Source organism: Rhinopithecus roxellana, chromosome 16, assembly GCF_007565055.1.
Source record: "Rhinopithecus roxellana isolate Shanxi Qingling chromosome 16, ASM756505v1, whole genome shotgun sequence".
Taxonomy (NCBI): Eukaryota; Metazoa; Chordata; class Mammalia; order Primates; family Cercopithecidae; genus Rhinopithecus; species Rhinopithecus roxellana.
In genome coordinates, this window is record NC_044564.1 from 110,444,101 (window position 1) to 110,467,012 (window position 22,912).

Sequence of the window (22,912 nt, forward strand, 5' to 3'; positions counted from 1 at the left end):
AATTATTCTTTCATTAAAAATGACTCTTTAACAAACAGTCAAAGCTCGGTGCAAGTTTCAATCATACAAAATCAAATGGTTGAAATTGATAGTAAAGAATCCCATATCGTATTAACCCCTGTGGTTATTAACAGATACACACAGGTACTTCTGAAAAGGAATCCCGTTTTCCTATCTTTCTTTTCCTAGACTTATCAAATCCTGTCTCAACTACATAGAGTAATAGAAAAACTCTAATGCTTAGGAGACATAAAATAACTTTTCCCTTAAAAGTCAAGCCAGAAATTGGCTTCAACTAACCATGGAGACCTGGGCGAACAGAGCACACATTTGTATGTTGTGCTAGAGTGAGCACACAAAGCCCGAAGAAAGAAGACGGACAGAAGGCACCATGCCATCTTCCAGGTGACAAGGGGAGAATTTCACAGTTCGGTCATCAATAGTCTTTTCATCATTTTCTCTCTCTCCAGTTCCTGCCGGAGTGTCTCCGCACTAAAAAAAATATATATAACAAAATAGTGAGACAATCCCTCAAAAACCGCAGAAGCAGACAGCTTAAGTATCATCTCCCAGGTTCTTTCCTGATCTCAGTATTGGACTTTCTTTTTTAGGCTCCTTGAGGACTCCCTAAATTTGCTAGCATTACAGTGATCTGAAATTGGCTACGTATTCGTTTCCCAGTCCCACTAGGCTGAGAGTTCCTAACTGACTATATGTCATTCATCTCTAAACCTCCAGAGCCTTGCACAGTATCTGGTGCATGGCAGCCACTCGGTAGTCTTTTTTTTTTTTTTTTTTTTGAGATGGAGTCTCACTCTGTCGCCCAGGCTGGAGTGCAGTGGCACAATCTTGGCTCACCACAACCTCCACCTCCCAGGTTCAAGCGGTTCTTCTGTCTCAGCCTCCAGCATAGCTGGGATTACAGGCACATGCCACCATGCCAAGCTAATTTTTTGTATTTTAGTAGAGACAGAGTTTCACCATATTGCCCAGGCTGGTCTCAAACTCCTGAGCTCAGGCAATCCACCTGCCTCGGCCTCCCAAAGTGCTAGGATTATAGGCATGAGCCACCACAGCTGGCCCTCAGTAAAGTCTTTCGAATGAAGATGTCCAGGGGTTAGATTTATTTAAATCATGCTTTAAGTTGGTTTCATATGCATTTTCTCCCAGGCTTTCATTTGATGAATATCTGAGGGAATGTTGTAACAAATAATTAATTATATTTTAATGAATAAAATTGAATGAAATAAAATTGGCTGTTTTAAGAAGCTGCCTCTGACTTTTTGGACCTCAGGTCCAGTTTCATATCTATGTAACCTGCCTCCACTGTTTAAACACACACACACACACACACACACACACACACACACAGAGTAAATATACATCTTTTCATTGTTTTTAGTTAGAGATGGGGCCTTGCTATGTTGCCCAGGCTGGACTTGAACTCCTGAACTCCTGGCCTCAACTGACCTTCCCACCTCTGCCTCCTGAGTAGCTGGGATGACAGGCATGAGCCACAATGCCCAGCAAAATACACATCTTTAAAGGCACTAACCAAGTTTAATAATTTCATTCAGGGTAGAAAACAAAGTTTCTACTGTAGCCAACAAGGCCCTACGCAGTGTGGCCTTAACCCACAACTTCATAGGCCTCCTCTATTGTCATTCACTCTGCTCTGGCCATGCTGGCCCCTTAAACTTCCTTAACCATGTCAGGCACATGCTTCCGCAGGAGCCTTAGCACTGGCTGGTTCCTCTCTGCGCAGTACTCCTCCCAGGTATCTGCAGCTTTGTCTGCAACCCCTTTCAGGGCTCTGCTTAAATGCCACCTCACTGAGGCCATCCCACAATACCTTATTACCTTTCACAGTTTCATGTTCCTCCCTATCCCTTGTCAATATCTCACACACACACACACACACACACACACACACATACACTCATTTGTTGTCTATCTCCTCTAACAGCCTACCCTTTGTAAACATTTCTTTCTTTTTCTTTTCTTTCTTACTTTTTTTTTTTTAGCCAAAGTCTCACTCTGTTGCCCAGGCTGGAGTATATTGGTGCAATCTCAGCTCATTGCAACCTCCACCTCCCGGGTTCAAGCAATTCTCCTGCCTCAGCCTCCCAAGTAGCTGGAATTACAGGTGTGCGCCACCACACCTGGCTAATTTTAGTAGAGATGGGGTTTCACCTTGTTGGACAGGCTGGTCTTAAACTCCTGGCCTCAAGAGATCCTCCCTTTTGCTGGGATTACAGGTGTGAGCCACCACGCCTGGCCTCTTTACAGACATTTCAATAAATACAGAATAAATGAAAGAATGTAGGAAAAGGCTGTAGGTGTCACAAACACAATGAACCTAGAGTCTCCCTGGTTTCCCCGTCACCAGAATTACCTGTTGGTACCTGCTGACCTGACCTACCTGGCTGCCAGAGAAACAGGTTTCCGGGTGGTATAAATGGTCTGCACTGTGGAGACGGTCTCTGTCAAAGGCCTCAGGGTCGCTGCTGGGATCAGCGGGGAAGACGGGCCAGGACAACACTGTAATTTACTGTCTCTGAAGTCTGCCTGGAGAAGAAACAGGGAAGAGGAGATCAATCTCAATTTGGGTTCTATTTTCACACTGTCAGTTGCTCCCTAAGCCTTACTCTACGGTTTCTGTTCTATTTCACTACCAGCTATAATCAATTGTCATTTTAAGTGATTTTACTTTGTGCCAGACACCATGCTAAGTACTTGACACATATTAACTCTCGGGTGATCATATTTCCTCATATCTTAGGCACCATCAATTGTAAGATGCACCATTTTTGCATTTGCCCCACAGAAAGAAACATGTTGCCATTTAAATTTTGTCATGCCCACTATCAAACTTTGTCATGCCCAGTAGTAAACATTCTGATATCAGGAAATGTTAAAAGGTGAAAAAAATGTGTATTTTAAAACTGATTTTATGGGGAAAAGCAAGGCTCAGAGCGGTTAAGTAATCTGCCCAAGGTCACACAGTGAGTGTTAAGAACAGTATTCAGAACAAGGGCTAGCTGACACCATAACTGGTGTTTCTCATTACTGTAGCAATGGTTCCCAAAGTATGGGCCCCAGACTAGTGGCATCAGCATTATCTTAAAACTTGGTAAAAACACAAATTCTCAGGCCTCATCCAAGACCACTGGGACCGAAGAATGCCTGGGGATGAAGTCCAACAATATGTGTTTCAATAAGACCTCCAGATGATTCTTTTGGAGGAATTACAATAAAGTTTCAGAACTACTGGTGTAGAGTATACTGTCTCATTTGGAGAGGATAACATATTCTTGTCATTTTCATTATATAGCAAACTATGCTCATTACTTTTATATAGAAAGCTTAGAAGATATATAAAAGTAGATCAGGCTGGGCGCGGTGGCTCACACCTGTAATCCCAACACTTTGGGAGGCTGAGGTGGGTGGATCACCTGAGGTCAGGAGTTCAAAACCACCCTGGCCAACATGACAAAACCCCGTCTCTACTAAAAATACAAGAAAATCAGCCAGGCATGGTGGCACGTGCCTGTAATCCCAGCTACGTAGGAGGCTGAGGCAGGAGAATCGCTTGAACCTGCGGGTGGAGGTTGCAGTGAGCCGAGGTTGTGCCACTACACTCCAGCCTGGGCAACAGATCAAGACTCCGTCTCAAAAAAAGAAAAAAAAGGTAGATCAATGAAGAAATTCCATAATTCTTTACTGTTGTCATCAGCATATTTCCTCCTAGGTGCTCTCTCTCTTTCTATCTTTCTCTCTTTCTCTCTCTCTTTCTTTCTTTCAACAGAATCTCACTCTGTTGCCCAGGCTGGAGTGCAGTGGCACAATGACAGCTCACCTCACCCTCAACCTCCTGGGCTCAGGTGATCCTTCTGCCTAAGCTTCTCAAGTAGGTTTCACTACAGGTGCGTGCCATGCCTGGATAATTTTTTAATCTTTTGTGGAAACAGTGTCTCACTATGTTGCCCAGGCTGGTCTCAAACTCCTGGTCTCAAGTGATCCTCCCACTCTGGCCTCCCAAAGTGCTGGGATTACAGGTATGAGCCACCATGTTTGGCCATCATAGTATTTTTTCAATGCGTAGTTTTTGTTTGTTTTATATTTTTGATAATACCAACTATATATTTTATAACTAGATTTCTCATGCTAGTTCTTGGCCCTGAACTTGGAGAAATTTATTACATGACTTTCTAAAGAAGACGCTCTGATCATCAAATGAGTAGTATCTTTTTTTTTTTTTTGAGTTGGAGTTTTGCTCTGTTGCCCAGGTTGGAGGCCACAATCTCGGCTCACTGCAGCCTCTGCCTCCCAGGTTCAAACAATTCTCCTGCCTCAGCCTCCTGAGTAGATGGGGTTGATTACAGGTGCCTGCCACTGCACCCAGATGATTTTTGTATTTTTTTTTAGTAGAGACAAGGCTTCACCATGTTGGCCAGGCTGGTCTCGAACTCCTGATCTCAGGTAATGCACCCGCCTTGGCCTTCCAAAGTGTTGGGATTACAGGTGTGAGCCACTGCACTCGGCCTTTGATGCAAATCTTTCTGAAAAAAGAAGCACATTTGCACTGATGGTGCAAAGGCAATAGTGAGTAAATGGGGCAGGGCCTTGGCATGAATTGAGGTAGTGGCACCAAACTGTACTAGTAGTCATTGTGTTCTTCATTTCCATATACTTCAAGAAAAAAAAAAAAAAAAGCCAGCTTCACTAAAGAATGACCTTGAAGAAGCAGTAAAAATTACTTATATTATTAAATCTCAACCCTAAGTATCTTGTCTTTTTTATATTTGTTGAATAAGGAAATGAATGAGTGAATGAATGAACAAGCTTTCACTGGAACAAAGCAGGTAACAGAAGGACAGAGCCAGGTTAGAAAGAAGCATGTGGAACAGAAATCTGGCCAGAGTCAGGCAGGGGTCCCCACCCTAGATGGACCAACGTACTCGGCTCAGTATCAGCAGAGACCCAGTTAATAGGCCTGAATACCAAGTAGAAACTGGTTTCAGGATCAAGCAAGAGCCCAGCTGTTGAAACCCAGCTTCATCAATGCTAGATCAACGGCCAGACCAACTTTGTGCAGAGCTTCCCAGCGCTGCTAAACAACCCCTGTCACTGTGATAGATCTGGAGGCCTGTGGAGAGGCCAAACCTGCAGCAATTTCAAGTGTCATGATCATGGCAGGAAGGAGATGAGAACACTACACACAGGAGTGAGAAAACTGAGAAGATGAAGCCCATGAGCCTGGCTTCTATTACCACCCAGCTGTCACTGCCTCCCTAGTCATTGTTTCCAGTCTAGTCCACTCTCTTGAGTTACAGACTTGGATTTCCAACTGCCCATTCATTGTGTCCACCCGGATGTTTCAAAGGCATTTCTAATCCATCATGGCCAAAGGCAAACTCATCTCTCCCAACCAAGTCTTTTTCCAAGTTTCCTTATCTCAGTGAATGGACCCACTGTCCATCCACATTCGGCAAATCAGAAATCTGGGAACCATTTCTGACCCTCTCTCTGCCTCATCTAATCCTGTATTTTACCAGCCTCCTAAATATCTTCCCCATCTGTGCACTTCTCTCCACCTCCACCAACAAAACCACTCTGGGTCAAGCTCCCAGCTCTCTCTCCCTTAAGTCACTCTTCTGCATTTCCAGGCTACTGTTCTGAGTCCACTCTGCCTGGATGCCACTGTCCTCCCACTGTGATCACAGGGATCCCTTCCAAGTGCATCTGCCCTGTCACTGCCCTGCTCAAAGTCCCTCAAAGATTTCCTGTTGCTTCTAGGATGGAGATCAGAATCCCTACTGTGGCCTACAAGGCCAACATGGTTGTGCCCCTCCAGTTTTGTCACCACCTACATCTCCTTCCTCCTCTCTCACCCAGCTCCACTTGCTTTCCATATCCCAGTCCCACTGGCCTGCTTTTCAGTCCCTTGAATGTGTGATGATCCCGCCCACTCTGGGGGTCTGGCTCATGCTGTTCCCTCTGCCTGCTCCAGCTGTCTTCAAGCCACTCTTGCTCAGTTCTTCAAAGTTCCAGCGTGGTTTCTGCCATTGGCTTCCTGCTCCATTTTGGCCCCCAGCTTTCAGGAAGGGCTTCCCTGAGTGTCTCACAGCACTGCCAAGGCTGGGCAGAAGGCCAGAGTGCCCCACTACAGCCAACCGAGGGAGGTGGAGCTGGAGCTTCCAGCTGGGGAGCTGTGTCCAGCAAGACTGCAGGGAGCCAGGATGAGTGTCAGGGAAATAGCATCTAACATCCTGGCAGAGCCCCGTGTCTCTGCCCTCTCATTCTTAAAAGGCAGATGCCGGAAGCAGCTCATGACCCTAGAAATGGACTGTTCTAGGAACCTGTTTTTCCCTCTGCCTGCCCTGCTGGATACCTTCCCACCTCTGCTCATCCTCTGAAACTTGAATCAGCCACTGCTCTCTCCCTCCCTATGTGGTTGAAGCCATGTGGGGTAGTGGCCATTATCCATCTCATAAGACTGCACTTAGAGCTACCCTTAGCCACCCACAGCCCACCTCACAGATCCTCCAGACGGCACAAAAACCCTTTAGAAGGAGCTTCAGGGACCATGGAAATTGCAAGCTCTGGTTCCTGGGAGGAGGACAGAGTGAGAGGAAGGAGGAGTGGACCCCAGATTCCTCACTTCTGCTCCATCTAATTGCTCAATATACAGTGAACTTCTGCAGAAGCTTTCATTTAAAGAATGAGTTGAGCCCTGAAAAGAAGCATGAACATTATCAAACTCTCTCATTTTGCAGATGAGGAAACTACAGCATTTAAACATTTGGCAGAATTTAAAAAAAAATCAAGACAGGGTCTCACTCTGTTGCCCAGGCTGGAGTCCAGTGGTGCAGTCATAGATCACTGTAGCCTCAGCCTCCTGGGCTCCAGAGATCCTCCCACCTCAGCCTCCTGGGTAGCTGAGACTACAGGCGGCTAATTTATTATTATTATTATTATTATTATTATTATTATTATTATTATTTTGTAGAGAGAGGGTCTCGCTATGTTGCCCAGGCTGATCTCGAACTCCTGGTCTCAAGCAATCCTCCCACCTCAGCCTCCTAAAGTGCTGGGATTACGGACATGAGCCACTATGCCTAGCCTTGGCAGAATAAATAAGCTGCCAGTGACACCCAGAGAGGTGGTGACAAGAAGTCTGTTGTCAGGACGACTTGTTCTTGTTCGTCACACCACCCTGCCTCTCCAGCCTTGAGAAACAACAATCACGCCTGACGGGTGTGGGATGTTTTGTGGTTAGTAAAACACTTTCAGATTCTTGGTCCCTTTTGATCCTTGCCCCAACAGGATATGAGGAGGATATTCTTATTACTACTTTCACCTTAAGTAAGAAGAAGGGACAGGCACGGTGGCTCATGCCTATACTCCCAGCACGTTGGGAGGCCAAGCTAGGAGGATCACTTGAGCCCAGGAATTCAATACCAGCCTAGGCAATATAGTGAGACCTCATCTCTAAAGGCAAAAAAGAAAAAGCTGCTGGTGGTCAGGGTGGTAAAGTGACCTACCTAAGACCACACCAGTATCAAGATCCAACCCCAAAGAATTGAAAACAGGTGTTCAGACAGATACATGTACACACATATGCATAACAGCACTATTCACAATAGCCAAAAGGTGAAAACAACCCCACAACCCCCCAAAAATGAGTGGATAAACAAATTGCAGTATATACATACAATGGAATAATATTCCATCATAAAAAGAAATGAGGCTGGGCACAGTGACTCATGCCTGTAATTCCAACACTTGGGAGGCTGAGGCGGGTGGGTCACCTGATGTCAGGAGTTTGAGACCAGCCTGGCCAACATGATGAAACCCCATCTCTACTAAAAATACAAAAATTAGCCAGGCGTGGTGGCAGGCACCTGCAATCCCAGCTACTCAGGAGGCTGAGGCAGGAGAAATGCTTGAACCCAGGAGGCGGAGGTTGCAGTGAGCCAAGATCATGCCACTGCACTCTAGCCTGGGCAACAGAATGGATCTCAATCCATCTCAAAAACAAACAAACAAACAAAAAAGAAATGAAGTATTGACACATGTGTGGATGAACCTCACATACATTATGCTAAGTGAAAGAGGCCAGTCACAAAAGGTCACATATGATACAATTCCATTTATACGAAACATCCAGACTAGGTAAATCCATAGACACAGAATGCAGACTGGTGGTTGCTAGCCGGTAGGAACAAGGGGAAAATGAAGAGGAACTATTTAATGGGTGTGAGGTTTTTGGAGGATGCAATAAAAATGTACTGGAACTGACAGAAGTGGTCAGTGCACAACACTGTGAATGTACTATCACTGAATTGTCACTTTAAAATGGTTAATTTTATGTCAATGTCACATCAATAAAATAGAGGCCGACTGCAAATCCAAGTTTCTTCCCAACCTCACAGAGTTCAACGGTGATCAAAAGAAGCGGTTGACCTTGCTGTCTGGCATCCCACAGAAAAGCACACCACATGGGAACAAGGTTTAAAATGCACATCTGTTTTTCTGGATCTACTTACAGTAAACTGTGGCCCTGTGGTGAAAGTATCAGGAAACGGGTTCATTGTATCAGCCGGGAATGTTTTTATCTTCAAAAGAGAGAAAGACAAGGGGGTTACCTTCAGATTAGAAAAAGTTTTGCAATCTTTGGCAGAGCACCTTTTAAAACAGAACTGAAGGATTCAGGGGTGCCCCCGCGGAGCCTTCATTACTCGTGTAAGGGCACATACAAAGGGTCCCTCAGGAGTGTGGGCTGGTGGTTGTATCTGTGCTGGCGTTGGACTGCAGGGCAGGGCTCAGCAGGGATGGTAGCCTGGAGTCTCGTGTTCCTAGCGCCCCCCCACACTTGCCTTGCCCTGGAGCTACCTTCAGCGGTATCTGCTTGGCCTTCCAGGCCTGCCTTATAAAAAGCCACAATCAAGGTGGATAATGAGGGAGTCAGAGCTGCCTGGGGTGGCTTCTGATGACTTCTCCATAGCTGTGGGAATGGCCTAGAGGCTGCTGAGAGGTCACATCCTGGGACACGGTCTCTCACAGCAGCAGGGTACAAGGAGGCTCGGCTAATTAAGCCAGAAAATATTCCCTGTCTAATCACTTCAGTTACTGGGACTCCCTGTATGCTTTGGCCGATAGAGGGAGACCTCAGGGAAACCCATGGAAGCATGGGAGAATCCTGCCCCCATGGCCTTTGGGAACAGAAGGCTGGATGCACAAAGATGCCCAGTGCCGGGAGTCCCTGTAGTACTGAGCTAGTCTGAAAGAGGCCAGATGAACAGCTGATGAGGTAGCGGTGGCAAAAAAGACTCTTGACTTCCATGTCTTTCTCTTTGGTCATTTTGTTTTTGGCCTCCTAGAGGCCTTGGGAAATGGGAGGGCTTATTTTTTCAAACCAGCCTAGGGGTATGCCATCAGGCCCAGGGGCCTGATGACTCTGGCACTAGCTTTGAGTACAATTCCTGGGGCACAGAAACTGTCTGCACACCTGCTGATGAATGCATACCATACCACCCGCCAGCAGAGGGCTGCAGGCAAGACACTAAGGCCACCACTGCCCAGGGGGCAGCCAGCTTTGTGTGTCTCGAGGTCTTGCCTGTGGACACTGGGATAGCTACTCGATGCTCTTGAGTGGCTCCAATGGGAGGGTGAGGCAGGGATGAGGAAGAACACATTAGCTCAGACCCAAATCAGCCAAGCTTTTCTGAATGGGTAAAGCAGGTCTCCCCCATGTGGGGATGACAATATCCTTGCCATGTGTACTGAGACATCCAGCCCAAGCCTGCTCCCCTTCTCCCAAATTTCTTTGGTCTCTTTACACATCTCAAAATTGTCAGAATAGGCCTGAAATTGCCTTTTGACTCAGGTACGAGAAGGACTCTTGGGATGAAGTCTTGGGGTACATTCTCCTCTTGTTGCCTATTGGGTCAGCCTCATGCTCTGAGACCAATGTCCTAGTGGAAAGTAATGGACAGATAAATTCTCAGACCATCATGAAGCAGAGAGGGAAAGCGGTTTTACTTATTTATTTATTTATTTATTTTGAGATAGAGTCTTACTCTGTCGCTCAGGCTGGAGTGCAGTGGAGTGATCTCAGCTCACTGCAACCTCCGCCTCCCAAGTTCAAGTGATTCTCTTGCCTCAGCCTTCTGAGTAGCTGGGATTGCAGGCATGTGCCACAATGCCCAGCTAACTTTCGTATTTTTAGTAGAGTTGGGGTTTCACATGTTGGCCAGGCTGGACTCGAACTCCTGACCTCAGGTGATCTGCCTGCCTCAGCCTCCCAAAGTGCTGGGACTACAGGTGTGAGCCATTGTGGCCTGCCAGAAAGTGGTTTATTATTGCTATTAAAGAAAGGTAAAAGTTAACAACCTCAAAGAATTATTTTATACCTGCTGTAAATAAGAAAAATATATTTCAACAATTACACCCTGTGTTGCTAAGGCTGCAAAAAGCAAAGTCACTCTCTTCTGATGGCACTATCTGTTAGCACAAACACTTTAGAAAGGTGGCAAAAGCCAAAATCACAATATTTAATCCAGCAGGGTCTAGCCTAAGAAAATAAAATTCCTGATGCAAAAAGCTATATGTGTTCTCCCGAAGAGTGACAAACTGGGAACAAAGCACACGTCCTGCAGTAAAGAATGTGTTAGGTAAATGGTAGGCCATTCACTTGATGAAATACAAACAGTCATATAATGTGGCAACAAGAACAAGATAGAAACAACATAGCAGCATTAAATGAAAAGAGAAAAACAGGAGAGAATATGGTTACTATGATTTAACTATGTAAAATTATGAATGATATGAACAGAAGGAAATATATAAAAATGACAAAAAATCATGCTAAATTGGGATGACAGGCAATTTCGTTCACATTGTTAGGTAGCATTCCCATTATATCATTAGCTTGATAAATAGCAGAAGAAGACAAGTTTAATGAAGTTTTATTTTCAATAGAAATGCAACTTAAGTGTCCATCTGGTGAGTACCAAAGCATATATTTCTCTCTGGGGAAAGCATCTATACTGATCAAAATTCTAGGAAAATAAACTCTTCTTGATTCTTGAGACCTAGAAGCGAAGGGGGCTCCACAGCTAGAGGCGAAGAGTGTTCCAGTCTGACCAGGGCCAGCTGGACTCCAAATCCTCCATCCATCTGGAGTGAGGGCACCTGTCAACAGTCTCTTCCCGAGATCTGGGGCTTCTGCACGCCCACCCAGGCTTCCACCTCGCCTGGTGGCTCCTGCCCACCTCACCTCTCCTGGCCAGGCCCCTCTCCCTGCCAGGGTACCTACCAGCCTCGTTTGATTGGAGGGTACATGCAAACTCCAGTGGTCTCTTCCTTCATGGGGAGAGAGAGTGGAGGAGAACAGCGAGAGTGGGCACAGTGGGGGTTGCTGGCGGGCTCTGCCTGCTCACGAGGAGAGGAGAGAAGGGGAGGAGGAGGTGGCAAGAGAGGGGGAGGAGGAAGAGGAGATAGGGGAAGGGAAAGGAGAGAAAGACAGCACAGTGCAAGACAGATCTGGCAACTCCAGACTGTTCTCAAGCCAGCCTCACCCACAACCTACTTCCATCCTCTGGCCAACTGGCTTCTGGTCCCACCCTCCACCCTCTGTCTCAGCCTTCTTTTCTCCTTTCTGTCTTTCATCAGTTGTCTCCATCATCTGAGCAGATGACACACCAAGAACCCATTCCCAGGCCTGGTAGGTAGAGGCTGTCTCCTGTGCCAGCCGCACAGGACAGGTAGTGGTTTCTCGGCACTCGGTTGAGGGTTCTGAAGCATTGTCCAGGCCAAGTCAGAAAGACAGCCAGGATGAATTAGTAATATGAGCCATGGAGGAAATGAGGAGTGGCCACACACTTGAAGCATTTGCCTTCCATGCTCAGTGCCCTCCTGCACTCTGCTGAACAAGGGCACACACTGTGTGAGTGGATATCAACAGAGGGCACCAGGAAAGAAATATATCATGGGGAAAAACATATAGTTTAATTTCTTTTTCTTTCTTCTTTCTTTCTTTTTCTTTCTTTCTTTCTTCTTTCTTTCTTTCTTTCTTTCTTCTCTTTCTTTCTTTCTTTCTTTCTTTCTTTCTTTCTTTTCTTTTTTTTTTTTCTTTCTCTTTCTTTCTTTCTTCTTTCTTCTTTCTTTTTTTTTTTTGAGACTCTCTCTGTCGCCCAGGCTGGAGTGCAGTGTCATGATCTCAGCTCACTGCAACCTTTGCCTCTTGGGTTCAAGCGATTCTCCTGCCTCAGCCCCCCAAGTAGCTGGGACTACAGGCATGCACCACCATGCCCAGCTAATTTTGTGTTTTTAATGGAGATGGGATTTCACCATGTTGGCCAGGCTGGTCTCAAACTCCTGACCTCAAGTGATCCACCCGCCTCGGCCTCCCAAAGTGTTGGGATTACAGGTGTGAGCCACCATGTCATATTTTTTAAGAGACAGGGTCTTGCTCTGTCACCCAGGCTGGAGTGCAGTCGTGTAATCATAGCTCATGGAAGCCTAAAATCCTGGGCTCCAGTGATCCTCCTGCCTCAGCCTCCTGAGTAGCTGGGACTACAGACATGTGCCACCATGCCTAGCTAATATTTTAATTTTTCTTTTTTATAGAGGCAACGTCTCACTATGTTGCCCAGGCTGGTCTTAAACTCCCGGCCTCCAGAGAACCCCCCACCTCCTCGGTCTCCCACAGTACTGGGATTACAGGCATGATCCATTGTGCCCAGCTGTAACATATAGTTTAGGATTTCATATATCTTGGCTCTTTGTTATCTGTGTTCAGAAAACAAACTGACTCTGTCTGACCCATAACAAGATGCATGGGCCCAGTCGTGGCATCTTGTTAATTACTGGGACAACCCTGCTACTTAGCTGGAAAATACCAAACATTGTGAAAAAAGTGCCACATCCTTTGGGATATGCAGGGTTCTCCGCCTTATCCTTGAATAGCACCAGGCGCCCAGCAGAGGTCAAACAGCTTGTACTGGTGAGGATGAGGTTGGTGGACAGAGGATGCTTGAGGTTAGGAGAGGGAACCACGAACAGGGTTATTTTGGGTTTCAGGGAGGGACCATTTGCTCCAGAGAACAAATATACACATCTTTTAGCTCAAGAGAGTTTCCTTAAATAGTTGATATGATCCTGCTGTGAAGAATAAAATACAGCCCCTGGGTAAGTTTCATGGAAAAATGATCAAGAAAATTGCCAGCCTCTTTTCCATCTCCAAAGTGATCTAACTCTGTCCTCTTTACAATTGTGCAGTCCTGGACAATTTCCAAAGGGCTTTTTACAACTATTATCGCACAATGGTCTTCATGATGGCCTATTTTACTATTCAAATCTGGGAGATGTAGAAATTGCGTTTGCAAAGTCTAAGTCCGTGGTTCATTTTGTTGACTGTTTCTAAATCTAGTTTTTAGTCAGTGAATCCATCTGAATCACCTGCAGTTTAACTTTTACCAGACTACTTAAAACCCTCCTGCTGTTCTTCTGTGGACCTCAGGATATATCCTGCAGAAAGCTGTCTCCCCGCTGCCCTCAGGAACAGTTCCCACCCACTGCCCAGGGCATCCATGCTCCAACCAGAACTAGCTACGTCAGGGACCCCCAGGCCACTGGGTCTTTTCTCCTCTGATGACAGCAGGCACGCAATAGGTATTTTTTGAAGAAAATAAAAGCTGGCACAAATGACCCAGAAACATGGCCACACTGCCTAGAAGCTAAAATGTGTCCTGGCCACCAGCGTCCCAACTGAAGAACATAATGAGTGCCTTAAGGCTTTGCCCAGCATTTGACTTTCATGGTAAAGAAGTGTTGATCCATCGCACAAGCCTTTCTGATCTTTCTAAATATGCATCTGAATGGATTGAAACAAAAGAACATCCTGGGGCTCCCACACTCTGGACTGTTGGTAAGTGAGAAGGAAATAAGATAACACATGGAATTGAATGCTATTTTGAAATACCACTTAATTTTTTTCTCCTGGTATTTCCTTTCTTCCTTGGGTCTTTTCTGCAAGCAAGCAGCTACATTCTTCTGTACATGCTTGGCTTTTGAGTTCAAAATCTGACTCTCGGGGAAACAGAAAGATTCTCGGCACAGATAAATGATGATGAAATGTGTAAGGCTTCTTCATCATCCAGATAGGAGAAGAGATGGCTAGTTTGGCCACTAGGGAGAAAAGTCAGAGGGAAAGGGAGAAGGAGTAGACATTAGCAAGTACTGAGCAAAGGGGCCCTGTGCAACTTTCTCCTTACACTGAGGCCGGGAAGCAGGGATTGAAGAGCAGCAAGAACCAGTCCCGCCAACACCCTCAGGTAGAGCTGATGAGATGGTAAGCCCCAGGACAGGATGGCCCCAGAACAGAATGTTGTCCAACAGGTACAGAGTCACAGGTCCTGGCAGGACAGTGATCTCCACCCACCCAAAACAGCCACGAAAGAACCAAAGAGAGGCCTAGATGTATTAGTGAACATGACATCATAGACCAAGTAGATTTCTCTCCACCTCCCTGTGTCCTAGGGAACACAGCTAAAATCACAGAAGGGGCACCCTAATTTGATTTGAGATTCAGCTTTAGCCCTGCTGGTAAAATTAAGTTCAAAATAAAAGTAAGTTATTGCAGCAGATGGAAACTCCCTTCTAACACCCAACCTGGGGCCTGTTTCTATGGCCTACACAGCCTTCCTCTGGCCAGGGCCCTGTCCTCCCTGACACATGAACTTTTGACTAACATGTCATGGCCCAGAAGGGATCTGGGTGCTAATTGGCTCTGCTTTGCAGTTGGGTGAGTGGTTCATGAAGCATGGGGATCAGAGAGGGACGAGCCCGAGAAAGAGAGTCAAGAACATAGAAAGCATAGGTGTTGATGGTCTGTGTTACCTGGGGAGGGAAGCGAGCATGGCAGACTTGGAGTAGGGGGTGCAGGACTCTGCATTCTAGGGTCAACATCACTAACGCATCAATGTACCCTCCCCCAACTCCCCTCGTTCTATCAAAGCCAATGCCCCCAAGCACCTGCTCACATTCACACCCTAAAGAAAATAACCAACTGGAGAGCAGGTGCTGTCTTGACTCACTTGCCTCCTTCCCTTCTCACCCACGTACTCTACCTCTTGCAACCCAGGCAGAAACTCAGATCTGATTATGAACTCTGATGCAGAATCGGAAATGGAAAGACGTGAAGCTGCAAAGGTTCTAAGGCTTAAGATTGCTAAATTGAGCTACCTAATAAAAGAGCTGGGGATTAGAGCAGAAAAGGTTTGGGAAAAGGAGGGGGGAAAAGCTACAAAAGCGAAGTTGGAAAGAGTGTTTCTTTGCGGAGAGCTTGAGAATGAAAGTCCCTGGAGTCAAGCAGGAATGTAAGAGAACAGAAGAAAAGGCAGAAAGAGATCAAGATGTGTTATAGGAGGTGTTAATTTAATATTATTTAATGACTTTTTGAAAGATGCCTGTTCCAGATTGAACCTTTTTATTACTCTGGGCCCTTTGGACTGTGCTTCTTTGAAAACCACTCTACACAGAGACCAGCCACAAGTATCAAGAGTGATAAAAGTGATAAGGCTTATGCTAGTTCTTTTTTTTTTTTTTAATTTGTTTTTGGAGATGGAGTTTCGCTCTTGTCGCCCAGGCTGGAGTGCAATGGCGCGATCTCGGCTCACTGCAACCTCTGCCTCCTGGGGTCAAGTGATTCTCCTGCCTCAGCCTCCCAAGTAGCTGGGATAACAGATGTGTGCCACCACGCCTGGCTAGTTTTTGTATTATTAGTAGAGATGGGGTTTCACCATGTTGGCCAGGCTGGTCTTGAATTCCTGACCTCAGGTGATCCACACGCCTTGGCATCCTGAAGTGCTGAGGTTACAGGAATAATACCACCATGCCTGGCTTTTTTTTTTTTTTTTTTAGATGGACTCCCACTTTGTTGTCCAGGCTGGAGTGCAGTGGCGCGACCTTGGCTCATTGCAACCTCCGCCTCCCACATTCAAGCAATTCTCCTGCCTCAGCCTCCTATGTAGCTGGGATTACAGGCACATACTACCACGCCCAGCTAGGGTTATGTTAGTTCTTATAGTGTCTTGGTGGAATGTTGCTGAATGAAGGCAAGATCTCCAGTTCCCTGTCAGTCTAGCACTGGGCCTAGGGATCAGGATAGTGATGGGGCCTCAAGAGTCTCAGCTAGTAGGAGACGGGGGTTAGAGATAGGCTGTAAGCTTGGCAAATGACTGCATGGAAAAAGTATTCACCAACGAGGGGTAATTCGCTGCCTGTGTGATGAGTAGCACCCGGGAAGTTCTGACATTCATGCCTGTAAAGGGCTGCTTCCTCTTCGGTGGGAAATGCTGACGGGAAGGCCCAGAGAGAGCAGCCAGAGGCAAAGGCACAAGGCTGGTGGCAAAATAACCATAGTTCATCCAGGCTGAGTCTCTTAGACCAAGGTACCTGAGCACTTCCCCTCCTCATGCTCCACTCAGCAACTCTGAGGACCAAACCTGGGCTGACAGCTTGGAGACTGTCCCAGGGCTGCACCACAGTTCAGGCTGAGACCAGGGCATCTGACCCACTTTGAGGGAGGGGACTGGCTAACAGGGAAAGAGAGAGACACATCCTGGATTGGGCCATCTGCCACTGGAATGGCAGCCCAGGGTCTAGGTTCTAGAACTCGCTTTGATACACACTTGCTATGTGACTTGGGACAAGTGTCTGCCCCTGTCTGGGCCCTGGTTTTCACATCTATATGTGAAGGACTGGATGAGATGGTCCCAACGCATTGTTCCAGCTGATAGGCTGGGGCCATTTAGTTGAGGAAACCCTGGCAAAGTCAGGCATGGGGGTTACCCTTGCCTCCCTCTACTTCTGGCTCCTTCCTCCCATGGATAAGGAAGCCCCTCTGTAGCCCTCACCCACAGCATCCAAGACATTGACTTGTGGAGGTGGGCCCGGTCCCCTGAGATAGAGATCTGTCCATCACCCTACCAACAGGTGGGAGAGCTGCTGCTTGCATTTCTGATGCTGGGGGAAGGAGATGGAGGGAATAGGACCAAAGGGAGAAGCAGGAGTCCCCTCTTCCCCTCTAGGACCCTTTGGCACTCATGGAAACAGGATTCTGAAACAAAGGAAGGTCAAGGCCCATGGTACCAAGGAAAGCCCAAAATGGAGGAAGCTCTTGCCAAAAAGCCAGAGAAGGCCTGAGTACATGCACTCATGCCTCAAAGGATGCTTTGTCCTGAGGACACACATTCACTGCACACTTCAGCTGTGAAATGTTGGCTGTGTCTCAGTGCAGTACAAGGACCTCAGCTGTCCCATGCCTGGGCAGTGAAACAGGCCTATACCCATTTCATAGCTAAGTTGGAGGTTCCCTGAGATGTGAGCAGCATGTCTTGGGGAGAGAGAATGAGCTTCCTGTTACTGAAGGGGTGCAAGCAGAGGCTGGACAGTCATTTGGCAGGTATCATCCCTCAGATCATGGCATTTCCGATTCTCTGCCAGATGCTGCTTCCTTTCTAATTTCAGCTTATTTGGTTCAAACAAAGAAAAGACCATTTAAATGTATCAGTAATTAAATCTACAAGCTGGACCTGCAACACAATGATCCCTAAGGGAATCTCATCACTCTTGTCAAAGCCACCATGTATTCTTTTTGGAAACTGACCCTAATTCTCAGACCCAACAGGCCCTTTACTTGTCCCCTGAAAAGCTTTTGTCACCTGCAGGAGTCCCAAAAGGGCTGCCATCCCTAAGGTGAGACCTGTATGCAGAGGATAGAAGATGGCAGGAGGTGCGAGGGGCCTGGAAAGCTGGAGTGTGGCCTTGAGCCAGTGCTTCAGACCAGATGGATCATCAGAAGCAACAGCAAGAGATTCCCTATGGGTGGGCATGCAGGGCGCAGTTCAGGAAGCCAAGAAGCCAAGACCAAAACACAAAGGAGCCCTATAACTCTCAAAGTGCAGTAGACAGGCACGGGCAGGACCCCCACAACTACCTTCAGAGCAAAGGGAGCACCCTTTCCTCCCTCAAGGGCTCTAGAGGTGGAGGGACCCACAGTGCCTGCCCCCTGGATGAAAGCTGATCCCTGAGCCTCCAGGACAAGAGGAAGAGGCTCCTCAACAGCAATGCCCACCTCTGTCCATCCGTCCCTCTGCCAAGATGTTTCTATGGTCTGTGGCTTTTCTGGTTTTAGCAAAATAGGAAGTTTACCAGAGGAGTGGCTTCTGTGAAATCCATCAGAAGATCACCCGGCTCCAGGGTAAAGGCACCTCCTCGGTCAGAGGGGCTCTAGGGAGATAGACAAAAACACCCCCGGTTAGAGACAGCACTGCATCAATGATGAAGTTCACCAGAAAAGACAGACAGAGGTTCCCAGCCTCTCCTCTACACTGATCTCATTAGCGTGACAATCCCCTTGTATTTCCCTGGCCAAGCAGTATATCCAATGCTGAGACTGCACCCCAATTTTTTCATTGGTAGAAGTAGACATGATGTGGGGAGCTGTCCCTTTCAGAGCTGCAGGCAACTTTTCTTAAGTGCTCTTAGTGCTGTTTGACTGGTCTTTTGGAGGAAAAACACTTGAAAGAGTCCTCTGAATATACAAAGAGAGAGCAAAGACTTTGTCCTAGATTAAGAGGATCAAATCCAGGGTCCTCCAGGAGCTAAATTGATCTGCACATTAAGAGCAATGGTCTTCATGGCAGATGATGGCACGTGGAATATTATGTTGCTTGTTTTTGGAAAACATTTTGTTCTCCTGCTCTGGGGTCTTAGCTGCATGGATGGCCTCGAGGTCTTTTAAGGTAGAAAAAATAAGTCCCATCAACGTGGTGCAAGCAAGGCCCCGAAGAGAGAGATGGCCAGGAGAGGGAGCCCTGTGGCCTTTGGTAGGATGCCACTTGCATCCCCTCCACACCACCCCAACTCCCTTCTGTTTTGTAAATGTTTCTTTCAGCCTGGTTTTAACCACAGTGTGGGATATGTGATAGGAGCCTGTGTCCACACCTGAGACAAAGTTGTACAGGGGGCTCCACACAGTGGAGGATAATCCAGGCTGAGATGCCAAGAGGTGATCTATAGAGAAGCAGAGAACCTCGGGCTTGGCCAGTCGCTTGCTGAGTGCTCCAGCCAGGTTTCTGTGCAGAACACCTAAGCAGAGATATTTCCAGAGACACCTAGGGAAGGGACCAGGTGAAAGACTGGCCTTGGTAATGCAGGAGGTGGCCCTGGACCATTATTCTTTAGCTGTCACCAGGAATTGTGATCCCTGAACCTGCAAAAGCCTCAGGCATCCAGTTTGCATGAGCACTTTAACCTCCACCGGACCTGACGCCAGCGAGGGCAAGAGAGCAGATCTTATTCCCGTTTTTAAGAGGAAGAAACTGAGGCCTGAAGAAATAAAAGTTTTGGAAGTGAGTGCTGTGGCTTATGAATGGAAGAGCTGAGAACAGCGTCTGAAGCTCCGGTCTTGCCTTCAGGGCACCTGCCTCATGCACACACCTTTTCTCCAGGTAGTTGCACAGACCACTGCAACCTCTGACTTGTATCCACTTGGATAGCAATAGGTTCAACTGTATTTGGACCAGTTGCCACAGAGTGATTGTAGCTAGAGGTCTCTCAAAGAAAACCAGGAAAAATATCTTGTGTAAAGCCTTTGTCATAGCCCGTTCACATCTCAGGCAATTTCCTGAAATTTCAAACCAGCAAATGGAATACTATTTTCTATTTTCAAACTACGAATACCAGCTATATGACATAAGGAAAGGGATGGGGATACTTCTGTTTTTGCTCCTCCAAACTGTTCACTATGGTTGGGGGGAATCATTTCTCTCTATCTTCACAGTGGACTAATCGCTTATTATAGAGATGAGATTCTAAATGAAAATTGCCCTCAAAAATCTCTTACATTGCAATTAAAGTACAATGAACCTGATTTTATATTTCACTTATTCTCTCGCAAACAGTTGGTTTGTATTTTGGGGTCAAGTTATATAAAAACATGTTCTGGTTGTTGCTGTTGTTTTATGAGTACACACAACTGATTATGCAAAATTTAAATTTGATTATGCAAAAATGAAATACATGCACCAGATGCTACTCAGTAAATTGATACTGAACTCCCAGCAAGTGTGGCTGCTTGCCAGGGCTTTCCACCCCACACTACCTTGGCCCCGGGGGACAGCTGGCCTTTGCCTTCTGACTTGTGAGGCGAGCTGACATTCTGGACCTTGGGAGACGGCAGTGGCACGGAGACTTGTGTGGCGGCAGTTGTGGTGTTTGTGGTTGTAGCTGTGGTCACTCCCACTGCCTCGGCCAGGTCTGGAGGGAGGTCGTCTTCATCACTGCGGTTACTAAAAGCACATGAAGCTCTGCTCATTACAATAATAAACAGGCTGTGAGGAGTGGACAGAGGATGGGCAGGGGTGGGAAGACCAGGGATGGGGACCGGGGGTTCCCAAACAGATGTCCACCAGATGTCCAGCTTGCAGGATCCAATACTCTTTTTTGCCAAAACAAATTTGGGCTGAATTTTCTGTCATTTGCCAGGGTATTGTTTTGTTTTGTTTTGGTGGTAAAATATACACAATATGATATTTATCATTTTAACTGCTTATAAATATAAAATTCAGTGGCATTAAATGCATTCAAAATATTGTGCAACCATCGCCACTATCCGTCCCCAAAACTTTTTCATCAGTGACAACAGAAACTCTGTATTGATATTGAACAATAACTCCCCAAGCCCCTCCCTGCAGCCTCTGGTAACATCAATGCCACTTTCTGTCCCAATGAATTTGCCTGTTCTAGGAACCTCACGTAAGTGGAATCACACACTCTGTGTTCCTCTGTGTCTGGCTGATTTCAGTCACCATAATATTTTTAAGGTTCATCCACATTGTAGCATATATCAAAATTTCGTTTCTTTTTATGATACAAAAATTCCATTATACGGATATACCACATTCTGTTTATCCATTCATCTGTTGATGGACACTTGGCTTGTTTCCACTCTTTTGGCTATTCTAAATAATGCTGCCATGAACACGGGTGTACAAACATCTGTTTCACTCTCTGCTTTAAGGGTGGTGAAGGGGACTCCAGGCCACTGTCCCTAAGGATCTGCTGTGTACAGCTTCTGGAGCCACCCTTGCATAGGGGTTGTAATTTAGAATGATGGCTGAGCTCAAGAATGTAGATACGAGACCCATGACAGACAGGCACCAATGCAGGCTGTGCAGAGTCACTGGTAAGGCCTCAGCCCAGCACGGAGGCATGTGGAAACACGAGGCCAGGGGACACAGCTGCAGTGCAGATGGGGTTGACTGAGGGGTTCCTGAGAGGTTTTAGATTATTCTGCGTATGGAGAAGCCTCAAGGGAAGGACTTAGGATTCATTACTAAAAAGGGGAAAAGGTGAGAATTGAGTAAGTATGTGGAAAAATTAATAATACACCAAGTATTTGGATCCACATAGATGACATAGGTCAGAAGGGTTATGCGTTCATTCACCCACTTAATTTTCACGCCGACCCTGTCTATTACTATCTCCATTTTTCAGAGAATCAGATGATATTTAGCAGCTGATTGTGAAATTATTTGTTCAAGGTTGCATAGCTGGTTAAGTGGAGGAGCGGGGTTAAAATTTCTTTTTACCTCATTTAAAAAATTATCACCTCAAGAGCATAGTTATTAGTATTTAGTTTTATATAAAAGGTCATTTAAGGCCAGGCGTGGTGACTCACGCCTGTAATCCCAGCACTTTGGGAGGCCCAGGTGGGTGGATCATGAGGTCAGGAGATCGAGACCATCCTGGCTAACATGATAAAACCCCGTCTCCACTAAAAATACAAAAAATTAGCCAGGTGTGGTGGTGGGTGCCTGTAGTCCCAGCTACTGGAGAGGCTGAGGCAGGAGAATGGTGTGAACCCAGGAGGCGGAGCTTGCAGGGAGCTGAGATCGTGCCACTGCACTCCAGCCTGGGCGGCAGAGTGAGACTCTGTCTCAAAAAAAAAAAAAAAAAAAGTCATTTAAAATAAAAACAACAGCTCATTTTTCACAGAAGAGAGTCAACTGATGCTGTCTAAAATCAAAAAAGACTCCAAATTCATAATGGTTTTTATCTTTTGTCTTAGTTTAGATCTTATGGCCAAGAAGCATACCTAAAATTCAGCAAGTCTTCCAGTTTTACCTGTTTCTAAGGTAAACTCATGATAAAGTCACAGAACAACACTTTAATAAGTACAATTTTACATACAGAATGATTTTTTGAAGTTGTTTCTTTCTAATTTAACAATATATAAGCATAGAAACTCGTCTAATGTAACAGTCATCAACTATGAACCCTGGTTATTTTTGATTCTGGGAAATTGGCTACTTTTCTATCTTGCCTATTTACTTTTTTTCCCTTTCTTTCTTTTTTTTAAATTAACTTATACTTTATTATTTAATTAAAAAATTTAAAATACGAAATGCTTCACAAATTTGCATGTCCACCTTGCGCAGCGGGGCTATATTAATCTCCGTATGGGTCCAATTTTAGTATATGTGCTGCCAAAGTGAGCGCTATTGAATTTTTTTTAGACTTTTACGCTATGTTTAAATAAACAGTGAAGTTATATTTCTGGAAAAAAATAAAATAGCTCATCATTTTGTAAACATCCTAGCTGGTATGCATAAAAAATGACACTTTTGGCTGGGCACAGTGGCTCGTGCCTGTAATCCCAGCACTCTGGGGGGTCAAGGCGGCCAATTGCTTGAGCACAGGAGTCTGAGACCAGCCTGGGAAACATGGTCTGGTCTTGTCTCTACAAAAAAATACAAAAATTAGCCAGACGCGGTGGCACGCACCGGTAGTCTCAGCTTCTCAAAAGGCTGAGGTGGGAGGATCACCTGAGCTGAAT

The 22,912-nt window shown here is 46.0% G+C and overlaps 1 protein-coding gene and 1 non-coding gene across 3 annotated transcripts in view; both read right to left on the reverse strand.

Moving 5' to 3' along the window:
• Positions 1-249: 249 nt before the first annotated feature.
• The window catches only part of LOC115894010 (band 4.1-like protein 4B), a 29,763-nt gene continuing 7,100 nt past the window's right edge, over positions 250-22,912 (reverse strand). The window contains exons 3-7 of one of the 2 annotated variants that reach the window (XM_030920275.1): positions 20,177-20,354; positions 18,223-18,300; positions 8,553-8,621; positions 2,423-2,568; positions 250-492 (exon numbers count right to left, since the gene is read on the reverse strand). In XM_030920275.1, the coding sequence (XP_030776135.1) occupies positions 423-492; positions 2,423-2,568; positions 8,553-8,621; positions 18,223-18,300; positions 20,177-20,354 (541 nt within the window). In that variant the 3' untranslated portion in view covers positions 250-422. Of the gene's footprint in view, positions 493-2,422; positions 2,569-8,552; positions 8,622-18,222; positions 18,301-20,176; positions 20,364-22,912 lie in introns of both variants that reach the window. The other variant, XM_030920274.1, reaches the window with a different exon arrangement.
• On the reverse strand, positions 22,470-22,575 carry LOC115894058. Its single transcript, XR_004054113.1, has one exon. It is a non-coding gene; the product is annotated as a U6 spliceosomal RNA (small nuclear RNA).